At 36.5% G+C, this 16253-nt stretch overlaps 1 protein-coding gene across 12 annotated transcripts in view; it reads left to right on the top strand.

Moving 5' to 3' along the window:
- The window catches only part of NBEA (neurobeachin), a 507179-nt gene that overhangs the window by 474921 nt on the left and 16005 nt on the right, over window positions 1-16253 (top strand). For 9 of the 12 annotated variants that reach the window (XM_062615045.1, XM_062615050.1, XM_062615049.1 and 6 more), the window contains 5 exons: window positions 5248-5337; window positions 6827-7019; window positions 11205-11276; window positions 13167-13322; window positions 14290-14460. In XM_062615045.1, coding sequence (XP_062471029.1) covers window positions 5248-5337; window positions 6827-7019; window positions 11205-11276; window positions 13167-13322; window positions 14290-14460 — 682 coding nt within the window. The remainder of the gene's footprint in view (window positions 1-5247; window positions 5338-6826; window positions 7020-11204; window positions 11277-13166; window positions 13323-14289; window positions 14461-16253) is intronic. The other 3 variants (XM_062615053.1, XM_062615047.1, XM_062615041.1) reach the window with 1 other exon arrangement.

The following is a 16253-nucleotide window of genomic DNA, read 5'->3' as shown; positions in this document are numbered from 1 at the left end:
GGGGTTGTTGAGCATGCTGGCAGAATAGGTGGGGAAGCACATAAAGGATTCCTGTGTTCACTTGGATGCAAAAATGAAATAAACATTCAGGAAAGCAGAGCTGGATGACTATTGCTGTGGTGCATATTTCTCAAATGCCTACAGATTTTTGCTCTTCATTGGATGCAGCCCCCATTCACAGGGGAAAACGGATTGTAGAAAAGCCTGAATGTAGTTCACAGGAGGAACAAAACACACCAGGATTGTGGGAATTAGTAATAAATAGAGTTACTATATTAAAAAAAAAGTAATAAAAATATAGGGAAAATCAGATCAAACACATTTTAGAACGTTTAACTGATTATGGTAGAAAGAAGATGCATAAAACAAGGCCACTTCACATAAGAATAAAACCATTGTGTTACTATCAGCAATGCAGTCTGGTTTTAGGAATTTCTTTCTTGCCTCTGTAATTCCAAGTAAAAGTGCTCTTATGTTTCTTGTGTAGTCACCAGGCATCCCTCTCAGCAAAAGGAGTTTGCAAGTGAGATGGACTGTGGATATCTTCCTTGGGGATTTACCTGCATTTTTAAAAAAAAAAAAACTTTTTAAGAGAAAAAGTATGTTAAAAGTAAACTGGTTCATGACTCACCCTTTTTGCAAAGCTATGTCAAAGAGCAAACAAAACCTTCACTTCTGTGATGCTTCAGATGAGTCAGCTTTAGTATTTTCATTTAGATTTGGTCTATGCTTCTGAAATGAATCTGCTGATCATGCTTTCATTCATGCTGCAGAGCAGTTTTGGTGTGTCTGAACTGGCTTATAAGCCACAGAAACAGCGTGCTCCAGGGGCGAAGCTAGCAGAGCTCTAATGTTGGGGTCTGCAGCTACGCTGGAGCCAGCCTAGTGAAAAAACCCTGCGGTGGGCAGTTTAAACATGGGTTCCTCAAGAGGAAGGTGGCTTCCTCTTCTCTCTGGTATCCAGTAGTCAGACACATAGGAATGGTTTTCATGCGGCACCAGGGGAGATTTAGACTGTACATTAGGAAGCATTTCTTTACTGAGAATGTGCTCAGACACTGGAACAGGCTTCCTGAAGCGGTGGTTGATGCCCCAAGCCTGTCAGTGTTTAGGAGGCATTTGGAAAACATCTTTATAACATGCTTTAAATTTTGGTCAGCAGTCATGCAGTTGGACTGGATGATCATTGCGGGTCCCTTCCAACTATAAAGAAATATCATATTCTGTTCTGGGACCAACGCTTTTGCTCTGCAACTCCTGTTGACTTACACTGCTTACTGTTGGAGTCATTGCCTTTGACCACTAAAAATAGCTTGTAGACCTAGAGAAACATTGTTTAAATTATTTATCATTAGATTTGTATTTCTTTCAACCAGAATTAAGAAATAAACCCCAAATATTTCAATAGACTGCATAATGAGCAAACCAGATGTATTGAACTCTTCATTCCCCAGGAAGCTGACACTAAGGATGGATCCTCCAGGTTGCAGAGGAGAATCCCAGTGTCTTGTGAATGTGCAGTCTACTTTTGAACATAAAAATTGAAAACCAATAATTTATTTCCTTTGAGCACAATACATTGAGGATATAGCTCATTGTATCTAAGATTAGTATCATTCATAAGATTGGATGATTTGATATATTAATTTCTTGACCAAAATATATGTGAACATATAATACAAATCTATGTAATTGTTAAATGGTCAATATTGAGTGCTATTAAGTTGTATTTTACTGGATTGCATAAATTAGGATGTGTGAGATCAACTCATTTAAAACTTTGAACTGCCAGCAAGTTTTCTTTCCTTATTCTGACCTATGATTATTAGGCTAAGACCCATTTTATCTTTCTGCAATATATTATCAGATCCTAACAGGTACTCCCTGAGTGTCTGGAGTACAAATCTCATTTTATGTGGACTAAAAGCAGTCGGGAATCTCAAATCAGCTCACTAAATAGCTTTTCCGGAACACCTTGTTAAGAAAACAAATACTAATATAGTCATTTTGCTGTTCCAAAATCTGCCAAATCTGGCAGCCACCAAATTCCAACCTTATATTGGTTCTACATGAAGGACCTTTGAAGGTGAAATGCAAATAAACTTTATTTTATTAAAATTTGTATACAATTGACTAGAATGAGTGTCTCGGGGAGTGGGGTAGCACTTTGCTCACAATAAGCAAGGTCTAATGGGAGAAAAGGAATTGATTAATTAGAATGAAAATTTTAAGACCATTAAATAAATCTGAATTTTGATGATTTGCAATTCAAGATTAAAAAGTGGTGTACTTTTACCAGTTTTCAAAATAATTTCAGGTACAGACAGAGTTCTCTTTTAAACAAATCAATGTATTACATTATTATTCACAGATCTATTCCGTACCTGCTTTTTATTTTGTGTTAAGTGATCTGATAGGAGGCAGCGTTAGGAATACCCTTGGGCCAGTTGCTTTATCTCCTATGCTTATGTTTGCCTACTGTGTTAAGTTTTGCCAAAGTTTTTCTGTCCTTCTTAAGTGTTGTGAGCTCTAGAAAGGAATAATAGTTGTAGCTGTGCACAGCTGTGGGGTTTGCAGTTTATAGTCTCAGTGGATAGTTGAATTTTACAGGTATTTTATAAGAAACATTGTTTGCTTCTAAGAGTTTTCAGTTTTACAAATGGTACTTTTGAAAGAAAAAGATAATACTACTATACATTCAGTAGGGGAGAGATGGTTGTCTTGTTAAGTGCAAGCCAGCAAAAATATTCAATATTCCTCAGGATATCAAGGTCTCGATTCTGCATTTGTTCTGGATACAGAAGGACTTGGCATTAATTTAAATGTTTTTAAAAGGTTAATTTAAATGATGGGTGTGTAAAGTATGTAAGTGAGTATTTACCAGAATATTTTCAGCTGTAAAGTAACAGTAGCTTTTGACAGTTATACCTTAAGCTTTTGTATTCTACTTCTCTTTCTCTATTACTATCATAAATCCACTTGAACTGGGAGGCAGAGCAGGCAAAGTCTACGTGTGCAGAATTTACAGGCAAACTATTAGAACTTACTGGACGATAAAAATACTGGACAATATGAAAGGAAATGTATAAATTAGAATTGGGCTGCAGTGAAAAAAAAATAATTAATAATTCATTTCAGTGTGCCTGTGGGAAAACAGAAGTATAATTTAAGAGATCACTATAAAGGGTGGGAAAGGAATATCTGAGTTCTGTTCAGTATTGCTGCCAAATACTATTCACACTCTTATTTCAACACAGAATTCTTAAAAAATTAAATTTAACTTGTTAATTATTTGAAAAAAAGAAAAATGGAAATTGCTTTTCTGAAAATATTATTGACAGATCTGCATGGAAGCATATATTACGCAGTGCCTGATACAGTTAGTATTAGTCTTTGCAGTTTTGAAAATGAAATTCACAAACAGGTATCATTCCCTTCCCTTCTCCCTACCAGGCAGATCATTTCTTAAGTACTGAATGAAATAGAAAATACTACTTTCAATTTGACATGATGTGAATTTTATGTTCCTGTATAAAAAGTGTCTACATAAATGAAGATGTCTACAAGTGTGTGTAAAGAAATATTGTTGGTATGGTACCTATAGATAGCTGCTGTATAGACATGCACACATGTATACACATATGCCCACACACATGTTGATTTAGTATAAAATTATTCTATGATTTAAAATTAATTTATCATTAAATAACGTTAATAAACCCCAAGATACTTACCAGTTCCTAAGAGTGCTCTGCCTTGGAGTGTGAGGTTCACTCTGAATTAGTCAGCAAACAAAAAATCACCTGTACTGAGATAATTACGGCATCAAATGCACTAGGGCTACAACCCATTGAAAATCCTTCAGCTGCTTGACTGGACTTTGCTTTAAGGTTGTTTTTTTTTTGCCAAATGTTCATTTGTGGTATTCCATTATATACCTGTCAATCTAGGGCATCAAGAGTGGTAGACATTAGTAACCTGTGAGGAAATCTCTCTCCAACATCTGTTCTTAAATCTATCCTATGAAGTGGAGGAAAGCACAAATTGGCTTGTAGGAATTACAAAATATATAGATTAAAAGGATTCTTCTTTATCATGAAGTATTTATTGTGTTTCTTACCGTGTTATGTCTGAAAGAAATAATGTCATTTACCAAGACAGTGATGTTTCTGGTGCTTTTTCATGTTTTTCATGTGGTAGCAAATGAAAAATTTATAAAGCTCACAAAAAAAAATATTAAGGGTCAGTAGTGCAGGGTACAGTAGATATATAGGCACATAAGGCACAATGCATTTCAAAATCTGCCATTTTAGTTTTCTGTGAAAGCTTTATTCTCAATTTTACAAGGTCAAATAAAATAGCATCTGTCTGAAAAATAAGGCGTGTCCTTTAACAGTATTACTTTTACAAGCTGCAATCTTTTTACCAGCATTTTAAAGAAAATATCTTAAATATATACTTTTTTTAATGAACTGTTTGAGTAGTGGAAGCATCTCTGCATATGGGCTGTATTCTACTCATGTCGAATCACTCCAGATTTATTCTGCAAGTAGATTTAAGTCTTGAAGAATATACTAAAATTGCTAAGTTTTCATTTCAAACCTGTGAAGCCTGAAAGCCCATGGAAAAAAAAAATGCAGTAGAATTAAGCATGAAATACTCAGTGAATGTATTCCACTTGGAAAGATTTATACGTTACTCTCAATATGCCTGTCAAAATTTGTTTCTGGTATTTTTTTGGTGTTAGCTTACTAATGTTTTTGTTGAAATAGTAATTATTTGGGTTTTTTTATATTTTATACATGAATTTTGTTTCTCAGTTTGCTTTTCTTTCCTCCCATTTAAGATTCCAGAGGCTTATTTTATTAGAGATCCTCATACTTTTCTCCTTACAAAGGACTTTATTAAGGTATATATGTTCTTTTTAGTGAAAGAAAAAAAAAAAAAAAGTGCTCTCTCAAGACCTGAAATGCATGTCCTCACAGGTTAACATTTTCACATATAACGCCAGTTACTGGAAATGAGAATGGTTAGTTGGTTAACTGAAGCATGCTTGAAAGGAGAAGCAAAGCTTGTCTGCAAAATACTAACACTTGGATGAGTCTGCAGCCTGGGAGGAGAGCACCGGGTGAATTTTCTGGACTTTTTTTCATGGTTGACTTGGGATATGCCTGCACTGTCACACAGTGTGTTGACCTCTCTCCTTGATGCATATTGCTCATGACAGTCCCTCTCCCTTGCCTGCAGGCCATGGAGGCGCAGATACAGAACTTTGGACAGACGCCATCGCAGTTGCTTATTGAGCCCCATCCACCTCGGAGCTCTGCCATGCACCTGGTGAGACGTAACTGCTGGCTGGCAAAGCATTCCCTTTGAACTTGAGGATCCTTTTTAGGTCATAAAGTACCCATTAAGCAACACTTTTAATGACCTCCATTACCCATGCAGCCACTTTCCCGTGGCACCAGGGGCTTGTAGTGCTCTAGCAGAGCAAGGTGGAGGTTTGAATAGCTTTAGCTTCCTATAGTCCTGGCTTTTCCTGTCTAATATTGTATAAAAAGACCCTATTTTCATAAATATACAGTTGAAAAATACATATTTACATTCTTATTTCTGCAAGTAGTGGGAATGACTGCAGGCATTTCTTAGAGTGAGCATGTTGTTTTGCTTTGTTTAAAAGGATGCATAGTTAGGGGCTGATTTATGAACAATGTCTGCTTGAGAAAAATTGTTGGAGTTCAAATCATACTGGAATCCTCCTGCCTATTCCTCCAGGAGAATACAATGTATATTTCAAATTTCAATTTGAACTCCAAAATTCATTCCAAATGCATTCTTCTCTGTGCTTCTTGCAAAGAATTACATGAAATAGCCAGACTGAACAAGACAGATCTCTGTGCCCCTCAGTGCCTTTGATTGAATGCTTAGAGCTAGATATTATCTTGTAAATTTTGTAAATTGACAGTAAGATGTGCAGTAGTTTCAATCATTTTATCTATCTACAAGGAAATCACTCTATCTAGTTGTACATGCAAAAGTGGGAATTGATGTGGAAGTGTTAGCTGTGTTATTTTAAGTAATGTCTAGATGTCAAAGGTACATAATACTTATTTTCTATATTTAAGGTATGGATAATATTTTTAATAATAATTTAAAGACAAGTAGAAATGATTATTTGAACTTCTAGAAATAATTCTATTTGTTATAACAGTGGTTGAAAATAATATTAAAACCAGCACTTAATAACAGTATTATTATCCATGTACAAGAAACTGTGTCACTTGTAGAATCATCAGACTGGTTTATAATTATTTAAAGACACCCTAATAAGTATATGCTCTACATGGAATTAAGTTGTCTATGTTTAGAAGTGCTGTATTTCATATAAAGAATTCATAAGCAAAAATTAAATGTCTGTGAGTTTTATAGTCCCTCTTAAATTTCTTTTTTCAACCACTGTAGTTTATAGCATTTATATTTATAATGCATTAACTCTTTTATTTGAATCTTATCTCTATTGTGTGGATATTACCTGCTGTATAATTTTACATGTTAGTGCATATTAATTAATGCTAATAGTAATTTTGTGCCCTGTAATGATAATCCTTACCATACCTATTCTCTACTTACCCTCATGTAATGATCCCATAATAGCTTCTGATCTTCCTCTCCTCCATCACTAGTGTAGATGTGCAGGTAGTGTTGTTTTCCCTGTATGTGCACATGCTTGCCTGCTCTTTTTTAACCTCGTTTTCCCTCAGACTTCCTCACTAATTGTGTTATCCCTTCTGTTTTCTTCTGCTCTCTTCTCCTTTCTACTCAACAGTGTTTCCTTCCACAGAGCCCACTCATGTTTAAAGATCAGATGCAGCAGGATGTCATCATGGTGCTGAAGTTCCCATCAAATTCCCCAGTCACACATGTGGCAGCCAACACATTGCCCCACCTGACCATTCCTGCCGTGGTGACTGTCACTTGCAGCAGGCTGTTTGCAGTCAATCGGTGGCACAACACAGTAGGTAGGTTCTCACGGAGACCCTTCATTCAAGATTACAGACCTTAATAGAACAGCTTTAATTTTGAGTGCAATTTAGCCAGATGTGGGTTAATCTCACTCACCTTCCTGTGCACAAAAATGTATTGTTTTTTTCTGGTTTATGTCAAATAATCAAAGCTTGTGTTTTCTCTGGTGTCATTCCTAGAAACACTCTCCCTAACAGCAGCACATCACCATGGCAGCCAATCGATTTGTGATTACATCAGGATCAGCATTTGATATAATGCTTTCCAGGGAAGTGCTGCTGTTCTTGACACAGCCAATATTAAAATGTCCCAGGTTTCAGGAATACATACTGGCATGCTAGAGAGCATACATCACTATCTGCTGCTTGAGAGAAGTTTCAGGTCTGCCCAGGAACTTGTCATAAGCCTTCCCCTGGTTCACTGTTAGGTAATGTGGGACCCTAAGGAAGTCTAAGCACCTGGACACCAAACTATTCAGAAGAGAACTTTTCTTCATTTCCTCCCAAAAGCCCATCTAACAAGGTCATTCCAAATTTCCCTTCCAGATCCTCTGCTCACCTCTCTGTGTTGCCACTAGAACTGTCCTGTCTCCTTACCTGGACCTGCAGGTGCTGAGGTTATTCCAGGCATTGCTAAATGGGTGGTGAAGCTATAAGGTGCATGAGGGAATGAACAGGTTTCATTTTCTAAGGCAGCTTCCTGCTGTGATAGCCCCTATGCTGAAGTATCTGGAATTTTTTAAAGGTTTTTTGCCACCTGGGAGAAACAAGAAAGTACCTGGTATGTGAGAGTGTGACTCAGTACCTGGCTTAGGAATTCTGTAGGGAGTAGACAAAAAAAAGAAAAATCCTCCACTCTTTACACACAGAAGGAAACCCCTGGAGAGAGTTTTGTCATATTTAGGTGAGATATCTACCTCCAACAGATTCTAGATTACCTAGGGATTTCAATGGCTTAAATATAAACATCTCCTCAGTGAATAATTCAAGTCAGGTGAAATAGATCCTACCTCTTATGCACAAGGCTGGCCAAAGATTGGTGTTACAAGCCCTAATAAGACAAATGAATGGGAATCCCCTTATAGCCATGCATTAGAGGAACTATCAGAGCAAGTAAAGTTAATATAATTCTGAATTCTTGAATAATAATACAAGGCTTAATAGTACTTATATTCTGAACATTTAAATAATGTTACAGTGAATATTAAATCTCACATTTATTTGCAAGGTACTTGTTTCTGTTTGCAAACAAAATTTGTTTGGTGGTTTAGAGAATACAACAGGAACAGAATAGGATACTTGATTGCCTTTCACAAATCCATGCATTTGTGATACTCCATCAGCTGCAACTGCATTAGGTATAAAAATGTTTTGCCCATTTCTTTAAAATGAAAGCAAAAAATTGGAGGTAGGAAAAAAGACAAACAAAACTTATATATATATATTTGACAGTGTCCTCAAAGGAAGAGCCCAATGTCATAAATTATTGAGAGGTACAGAAACTGTCACCTGTTATTTCAATACTTTTTTGACTAACATGGAATGACTAATTCCTAATTTGTTCTCTGGATTTTTCAGGGATGCTGCCCAAGTATTCTGAACCCATCATCATTCACGTCACCTCCATTTGAGGAGGCTTTTTAGTACTTGAGTACCCCTTTCTCATCCAGAGTATAAAATAAGCGTCAAGGAGTCAAGGTTACTAATAGTGGTGTATCCTGGATTTCAAGGATTTCCTTAACAGCTGTTGTTTGAAGTCATCCATTTTAGTATAAATTGTGTTGGCCTGTGACTGTTTTTTTAGTTTTTCATATATACTCTTGCTTTAATTTTTCCTATATACTCTTGTAAAATGTAGGTTGCGTTGCAAACATGCAGAATTCACATCATGAACCAACCATGAGCTAAATTTTACATCATTTGAAAACCTCTGTTGTAAATTTCAAAGAGAATGCTTTCTGGATATATTGTAACAGGAAGAGACATGAAAACAAGATTTTGTTTTGAAGAACCAAAACTCTTTCTAATGATTTTCTCAACTTTTACATCCTGCCTGGCAATGTCTTTCATTTTGCAAAAGGTTAATCCAGGACAGGATATCAATTTCTTACTACTACCATAATAAATCACAGCTCTAGTATAAAGGATAGGTTCATCTACAGAAATATATACACAGACCACTTTTACTGATGTGGGATGTTAAGTAGAACTTCAGCTTTTATGCACAGTAGAAGGGATTTGCACAGCCATCTCACAATAGAACCAAGCAAATCCAAGTTAATACCAGCAAAGATCTGTCCCTGTGGTTGGTTGGGTGCAAGGTGCCCACCAAAGCCGCTTTATCACTCTCCCTCCTCAGCTGGACAGGAGAGAGAAAATATGACACACATGGGTTGGTATAGGGACAGGGGGAGATAGTTCATCAGTTACCATCATGGGCAAAACACTCATCTCTGGGAAATTAGTTTAATTTATTACAGGTCAAATCAGAGTAGGATAATGAGAAATCAAAACTAAATCTTTAAAACACTTTCCTCCATTCCTCCCTTCTTCCTGGGCTTAACTTTACTCCCAAATGCTCTACCTCCTTCCAACACAGCAGCACAGGGGAATGGGGATTGTGGTCATTTGATCTCATGTTTGTGCCACTCCTTCCTTCTCAGAGGGAGGATTCCTCACACTCTTTCCCTGCTTCAGCATGGGGTCTAACATGTGTGTCATGTTGGAGACAATTCTTCATGAACTTCTCCAGCATGAGTCTTTCCCACAGGTTGCAGTTCTTCCTTGAACTGTGGCAGCATGGGTCCCTTCCACAGGGCGCAGCACTTCAGGAACAGACTGCTCCAGTGTGGGTCCCATTGGGGTCACAAATCTTGCCAGCAAACCTGCTCGAGTGTGGGCTTCCCACAGGGTTACAGCCTCTTTCGGGCACCCCCCTGCTTCAGTGTGGACCTCCATGTGCTGCAGGGGTGCAGCCTGCCTCACCATGGTCTGCACCACAGGCTTCAGGGGAATCTCTGCTCTGGCACCTGGAGCACTTCCTGACCTCCTTCTTCACTGACCTTGGTGTCTGCAGAGCTGTTTGCTCTCACATATTCTCACTCTTCTCTCTGGCTGCAGTTTCCGTTGCAGTTTTTTACCCCCTTCTTAAATAAGTTATCGCAGAGGCACTACCACCGTAGCTGATGGGCTCAGCCTTGGCCAGCAGTGAGTCCATCTTGGAGCTGGCTGGCATTGGCTTTGTCAGACATGGGGGAAGATTCTAGCAGCTTCTCACAGAAGCCACCACTGTAGCCCCTGCTGCTACCAACAACTTGCCACACAAACCTAATAAAAGCCCAGTCTGCTTTCGTTTTGAAAGGAGAAAAAGAATGGAAGTTCTCATAGGAGTGTTTTTCAGAAGATAGCAGGGCCAGCTATAGACCCTGTTTTCTTTTGCCTCCTCCAGTTGACTATTGCTGTAGCAGAAGGAATTTATTCCCCAAAACTCTGTATCTCCTCTTATAGAGGATATTCTTGTGAAACACAGCAGTTTCTGACAAAAAATGTGCTATCACTAGTGACCGTTGTGATTTATGTGCTAAGGAAGGTGCTCAGAAGAGCCAAAGCAATGACATCCATGCATGAGAGCCGATAGCACTAAACATGCAGCCCCTGATGCACATTTGAATAGCTTAAGGACTGCTCAGGACAGAAATAATAGGAATAATTGTGACAAATTTACTGTAGCCCACAAGTTCCCTGCTAAAAATTCTAGATAAATGTGTGAAAAGGTCCAAGTTTCTGTCACTTCCATGTGTAAAAAACTCATAGCAATGTTTAATCCAATTATTTGTCTTTTCTGTGTTATCTCACCCAGTGCTTAAATGTAAAAAAAAATAAAAAAATCTCTGTTACACTGTTTCAAATGAGTTAATGAAGTTTAATGAATGTTTATGGCTGGAGAAAGCATGATGAAGTTCATGCTCATACGTTTATAGTTATTATTACTGAAAAATTAACAAATGCATATTTATGTAGCACAAAGGAAGGATTCTTAAAAGATTCATAGAACAAAGTTGTGGTAATAGTAAGAAGTGACTTTTTTATATATCCAATAATGCAATTTTAAACCTAGAAAAATCATATAAAAAATTTAGACAACAAAGTTCCTATGTACTTTATTCTTACTTTCATGTGTAGGCCTTCGGGGAGCCCCAGGATATTCTTTGGATCAAGCCCATCATCTTCCAATTGAAATGGATCCATTGATTGGTATGTCAAGATGAGAATGTAGTGATATATTTGAAAACGGCATTTTCAGGAATTATTGATTAAGCTGTATTTATATATTATGCTTCATTTAACACAGTAGATAGGAAAATATTTATTCTTGTCAGTCCTGGAGAACTAAGAGCATTAGATATTGATGCTGAATGATTTACATGAGTGCTATTTATTATTAACATCATCAGCAGCTGGCATTTAAGAAACAACCAATTAAGTCAGTTACATTGTCAACCCATATCTATAATTCTGTTCTCTTATCAAGTCACATTAGCAAAACAAAATGTGAGGATCTGGTAGAGTTCACGTATTTTCATTTTTTACAGCCAGTACAGTATATACCAGTGCAGAAGCAGATACATTTCATTCAGTTTATGATTTTGATTGGTTTAGTTAGCATTGCTAAATTAATATATGAAAGACTGGATTTTAAAATAAGTCATAATCGTTTTTTTCAAATCCCAAAATATTTGAGAAAGTGAAGTATTTTGAGAAATAGCATCTGCTAAATCTATTCAATGCAGGACTTGTGTTCCTAGTGGTCATTATTTCTCTTTTCAACTATTTGCTTTGTGGTGTTTTGGATTTTTTTATTTTGTTTTGGGTTGTTTGGTTTTGTTTTCGCAGTAGGCATATTTTTGAAACAGAAATTGGGGATAGTGACAATTTTGCAACGTTGGCAAGAAAAAAAAAAGCATTTTTAAACATCTCCAGATGAAAAGTTCCTTTTTTGTCTGTGTCAATGTTCACGGTTAAAAGATTTATATATAAGTACCTCAGGAGAGTTAGATTTCGCATTCTGTATGCTTCATTTGCTCATATAATGACAATGGTTTTCTCTTCAGATTTTCCTCTCAAAAGCTAGGGCACAAATATTGTGCCCACCTGTTCTGGAAATTTGAGTTACTTGTTTTTCATTCATTATTTCAGTGGATGGGCATAGAGGGTCTGATAATTTAAATGTGCGTTCTTGGAATGTGTATATACACGGTATTAACTTTTACAAGCAAATTTAAAATTGGTTGAGGGATTTTTTTGGCTGAGTTTTTGATTTCATGCATTTTTAAGCAATTGAAGTAGAATAACCAAAAATAGGGACAAAAGAAATTTGAGAATATTATCTGCATTAAGTCTTGTTCCTGTGTTAGGACAAAATATGTCTCTCAGAATGAGTTTTATTTCCCCTAACTCAGACCTTCCTAGCAGCTCAATTTGACTGTCAGAGTGGTAGGATTCTGCATGAACCATTCCCTTTCTCTCCTTCTGGGGTAATTTCCAGGTGGCATTGCCTCTTCTGACATTAAAATCCATGGCCTTGCTCTCTGCTTGAGGGATAAGAGAGTGTTGAAAAAGCATGTTAGATTTGAATAGTTTCATTGGCTGATTCCTTATGTCTTTGATCTGATTAAGTGTCTGCAGGTATAAGGGATGTCAAGGTCACACAATGTAAGCTGGGAGATTTTCTATAGGTGAGATGCCAGTCACCTAGAATGTATTTTCTGCAGTATTGTTAGCATTGACTTGGTATTTAAAATGGGCTTCTATCACTTTCCCCTAGTTCATTTTGTTTTTTGACACTACTTCTGCAGAGCACTTAAAATACTACCACTTATTATGCAGTGTATCAGGCAGTTTATAGGAAATAGTCATCTCCTGTAAAACATTTTGTCTTACGCAGAGGGAAACCAGAAATCTCACAAGAATTTTGTATTTCTGACACCCATATAGACAGCTCTAAATGTTCATATTTAAGATGCTTACTCAACAACAAATTCACAGTTCATTGAAAGTTAAATGTATTCATTTTCTCCTGTAAGTGGATGACAGGAAGGTGTTGGAATGGCTTACTTGTAAAATGTGTTTTGCATGTCATTACAGCCAATAATTCGGGTGTGAACAAACGACAGATCACAGACCTTGTGGATCAGAGTATCCAGATCAATGCACATTGCTTCGTGGTCACAGCAGATAATCGCTATATTCTTATCTGTGGTTTCTGGGACAAGAGCTTTCGAGTTTATTCTACAGAAACAGGTGACCCTAAATACAACTACCTGTTCTCCTTGCATTATAAAGTGGATGTTTGTCTTAATACTACCTTATCTGATGTGTGACCCTAAATACAACTACCTGTTCTCCTTGCATTATAAAGTGGATGTTTGTCCTAATACTACCTTATCTGATGCCTGTGCTTCCCCCTCAATAAATGATATAGGGCATTTTATAATACCCTTCAATATTGTTTGAGCATAAAGGATTTAAAATGCTTATTTTATGGAAGATAAAGGATATAAAAGAAAACAGGCATATAATTTTGCAAGTGGTAAATTTTGAAAAACATAGTTATATTCGGGAAATCAATCAGATGAAAAGGATAAAGCAAAATGTTTGTTACAATATTTTTATGGCTGTGTTATTTCCATCTTTATTTATTTCATGTAATAAGAAAGTAGGTTACATAGCTTGCTACCAAGAAACAATATTTCATTTTTTTGTTTGATTGCAGAGTCTAATATTATTCAGTGTATTGCTAAAAACTGCATAAGATAATAGACAGGAGGTAATGAAGTAAAACTTAGTTTGACATTGACATAGAACAAATATATATTTTTGATATAATAATGTAGCACCATTATGGAAAAGTTCATGTGCTGTCTTATGCCTATCATTCATGAAATTCACAAATCATGTTCTAACACTATTGCTTAAATACTGATGAAGCAGTAATTCCACTTAATATTCAGTGATGGCAGCACTGTCTTGATTTTCAGAATGAGGGTTAGGCCATGGATTGGCACAGGGCACAGCCCTCAATAGGAACATAAAAAGAGAGAAAAAAAGAGTTTTCTAATCTTGTTCTAGCATGTGGTGAACTCTAATTAGGGGACATAAGGCAAAAATTAAGTTTGAACTGAATATCTGTTAATGAGTTAGTGAATGATTTCTAAATGCTGCAAGTACTTAAAAAACCTGAATTTGTATCACTTTGCATTCCCATCAGGAAAATTAACTCAGATTGTGTTTGGCCACTGGGATGTCGTGACTTGCCTTGCCAGATCAGAGTCTTATATTGGTGGTGATTGCTACATCGTGTCTGGGTCTCGTGATGCTACATTGCTGCTTTGGTACTGGAGTGGCCGGCATCATATTATAGGTGACAATCCAAACAGCAGTAAGTATCCTGTATAAACAGACCTTCCTGAAAGGATCTCTGTCACACCAATTCATTCTTAGTATTCCTTTTGTCAGCTTCTGAAAATATTACCAAATATATCCATTACTTCTCCTACAGGTTGAAAGTTGGTGTAAGAAGAGCACAACATGCTAAGCAATTCATTACTAGCCCAAAAAAGGTTTAAACAGTCTGTGTGTGGTAACAGATAATAGTATGGGAGTAATTCTTAAATTCATAATTGCCTTTATCACTTATAGTATCATGTCATCATAAATTAGAGCAAGACGGTTATGGCCTTTAAGTGACAGGATGTATATCACTATATTTTGACTTTCATCAGAAATACTTTCTGGCATACTTTCTTGCTTCTTTTGTGCTACAGCATGCTATATCAGCTGCTTGTCTTTTCAAAAAAGGGATGTCTCACATGCCATGGAATTAAATGAGTCTCTGTGAGGAAGGTCTTTCTATAGCAAGCAAACCTTTGGTGAAGCAATGTGACTGAATAAAAATAGAAAAATATGAAATGTCAGGAAAAGTTTACATTTAATTTGTAGGGAGCTAGCTATCAGTGCTTTGCAGGATGAAGAGGGCATGATAATAATAATACTAGTGTATGTAAGAGGGCATTTAAAGCTCACAACTAATTTACAAGGTCCCTTCACCCAAGCTAGTAATATGACCACAGCTAAAGACAAGAGCCACTTTTATTCATATACTAAAGCTGTTTTGTACAACGCTAAATCACTTTCATTTAAAGCAGTTTCTGAATTCTGATGATTATTTTCAGCGCAAGGATATTGCCTCTTTGGATGAACATGGAAAAAGCCATCACTATCAATTTTGATCAAGTACTGACTGGAGGCAGTTGTAGACCTGTCAGTTACAGACATCTAAGTGAAAGTATTTCTTCAGCTGAATGTCTGGTAGAAAAGTGTCTTATTTGTTACAAAGTAAATATTTTGTTAATTTTGCAGCAGTATTTTTTTTATTGTGTTTTAGTTTGCTTCCATTTTTCTGTAAGCAAAGCAAAGAGAAGACACATAGAAGCCTCTTTCTCACCTGACTTTTGTTTGCTTTTATAACAGAGAGAGAATGAAGGGTGGGTGTGTGTGTATAAAATTATGTCCCAGTAAGAAATTTATCTGAAATTTATGTATATCTCAGGTTTAATATCTTAGCTGTGTAATTGTGGAAGTGTCTGCCTTGGAGATCTTTAATTTTATTAAAAGAGGATATCAATCAGATGAGAGAAATCAGTGGAAACAAAACCAAATTGTATGATTTGCTGTCTCTCTCTCCCTTTATACATGTAAGGCACTGTTTTGCTGAAGAAAAATACCTTATAGTCAGAGTAATGGGAAACTGTGCTTGCAGCTATGTCCAGGCAAATGACATCTCGCAGGCACAGGTAGCAGAACTCAGGAAGATTAAATATCAGATTAAGTCCACTGTTGCAGCTTCAGTCTATTGATCAAATTTTTTAATACTCCTGTTGCAGAAATGTTGAAGACTCATGCTGAGAAAGAATGATATCATCGCTACTATTGCTATCTCTGCTCATTGGAATAAAGTTATTATGGATATGCTAATTATGTACTAGTTCTGTACTAAAACAAGAAGTTCATGTGTTGTAAACATATTCTTATTAACAGCTACTTTGACCTTTCATGAACATACATCAGTAAGAATAGATCACATGAGTGATTGTGTGCCTGAAGGACCTTCTGCCTTTTAAAACTAATACAATTACTAAATCTTTCTGCTTAAGTAATACCTACTAGATTCTA

The sequence above is a fragment of the Pezoporus occidentalis genome, unplaced genomic scaffold (assembly GCF_034315485.1).
Source record: "Pezoporus occidentalis ecotype Australia unplaced genomic scaffold, CSIRO_AGI_Poc_V1 ctg18, whole genome shotgun sequence".
NCBI lineage: Eukaryota > Metazoa > Chordata > Aves > Psittaciformes > Psittacidae > Pezoporus > Pezoporus occidentalis.
The sequence above is the reverse complement of the archived record's forward strand: the minus strand, read 5'-3'. Positions and strand labels throughout refer to the sequence as shown.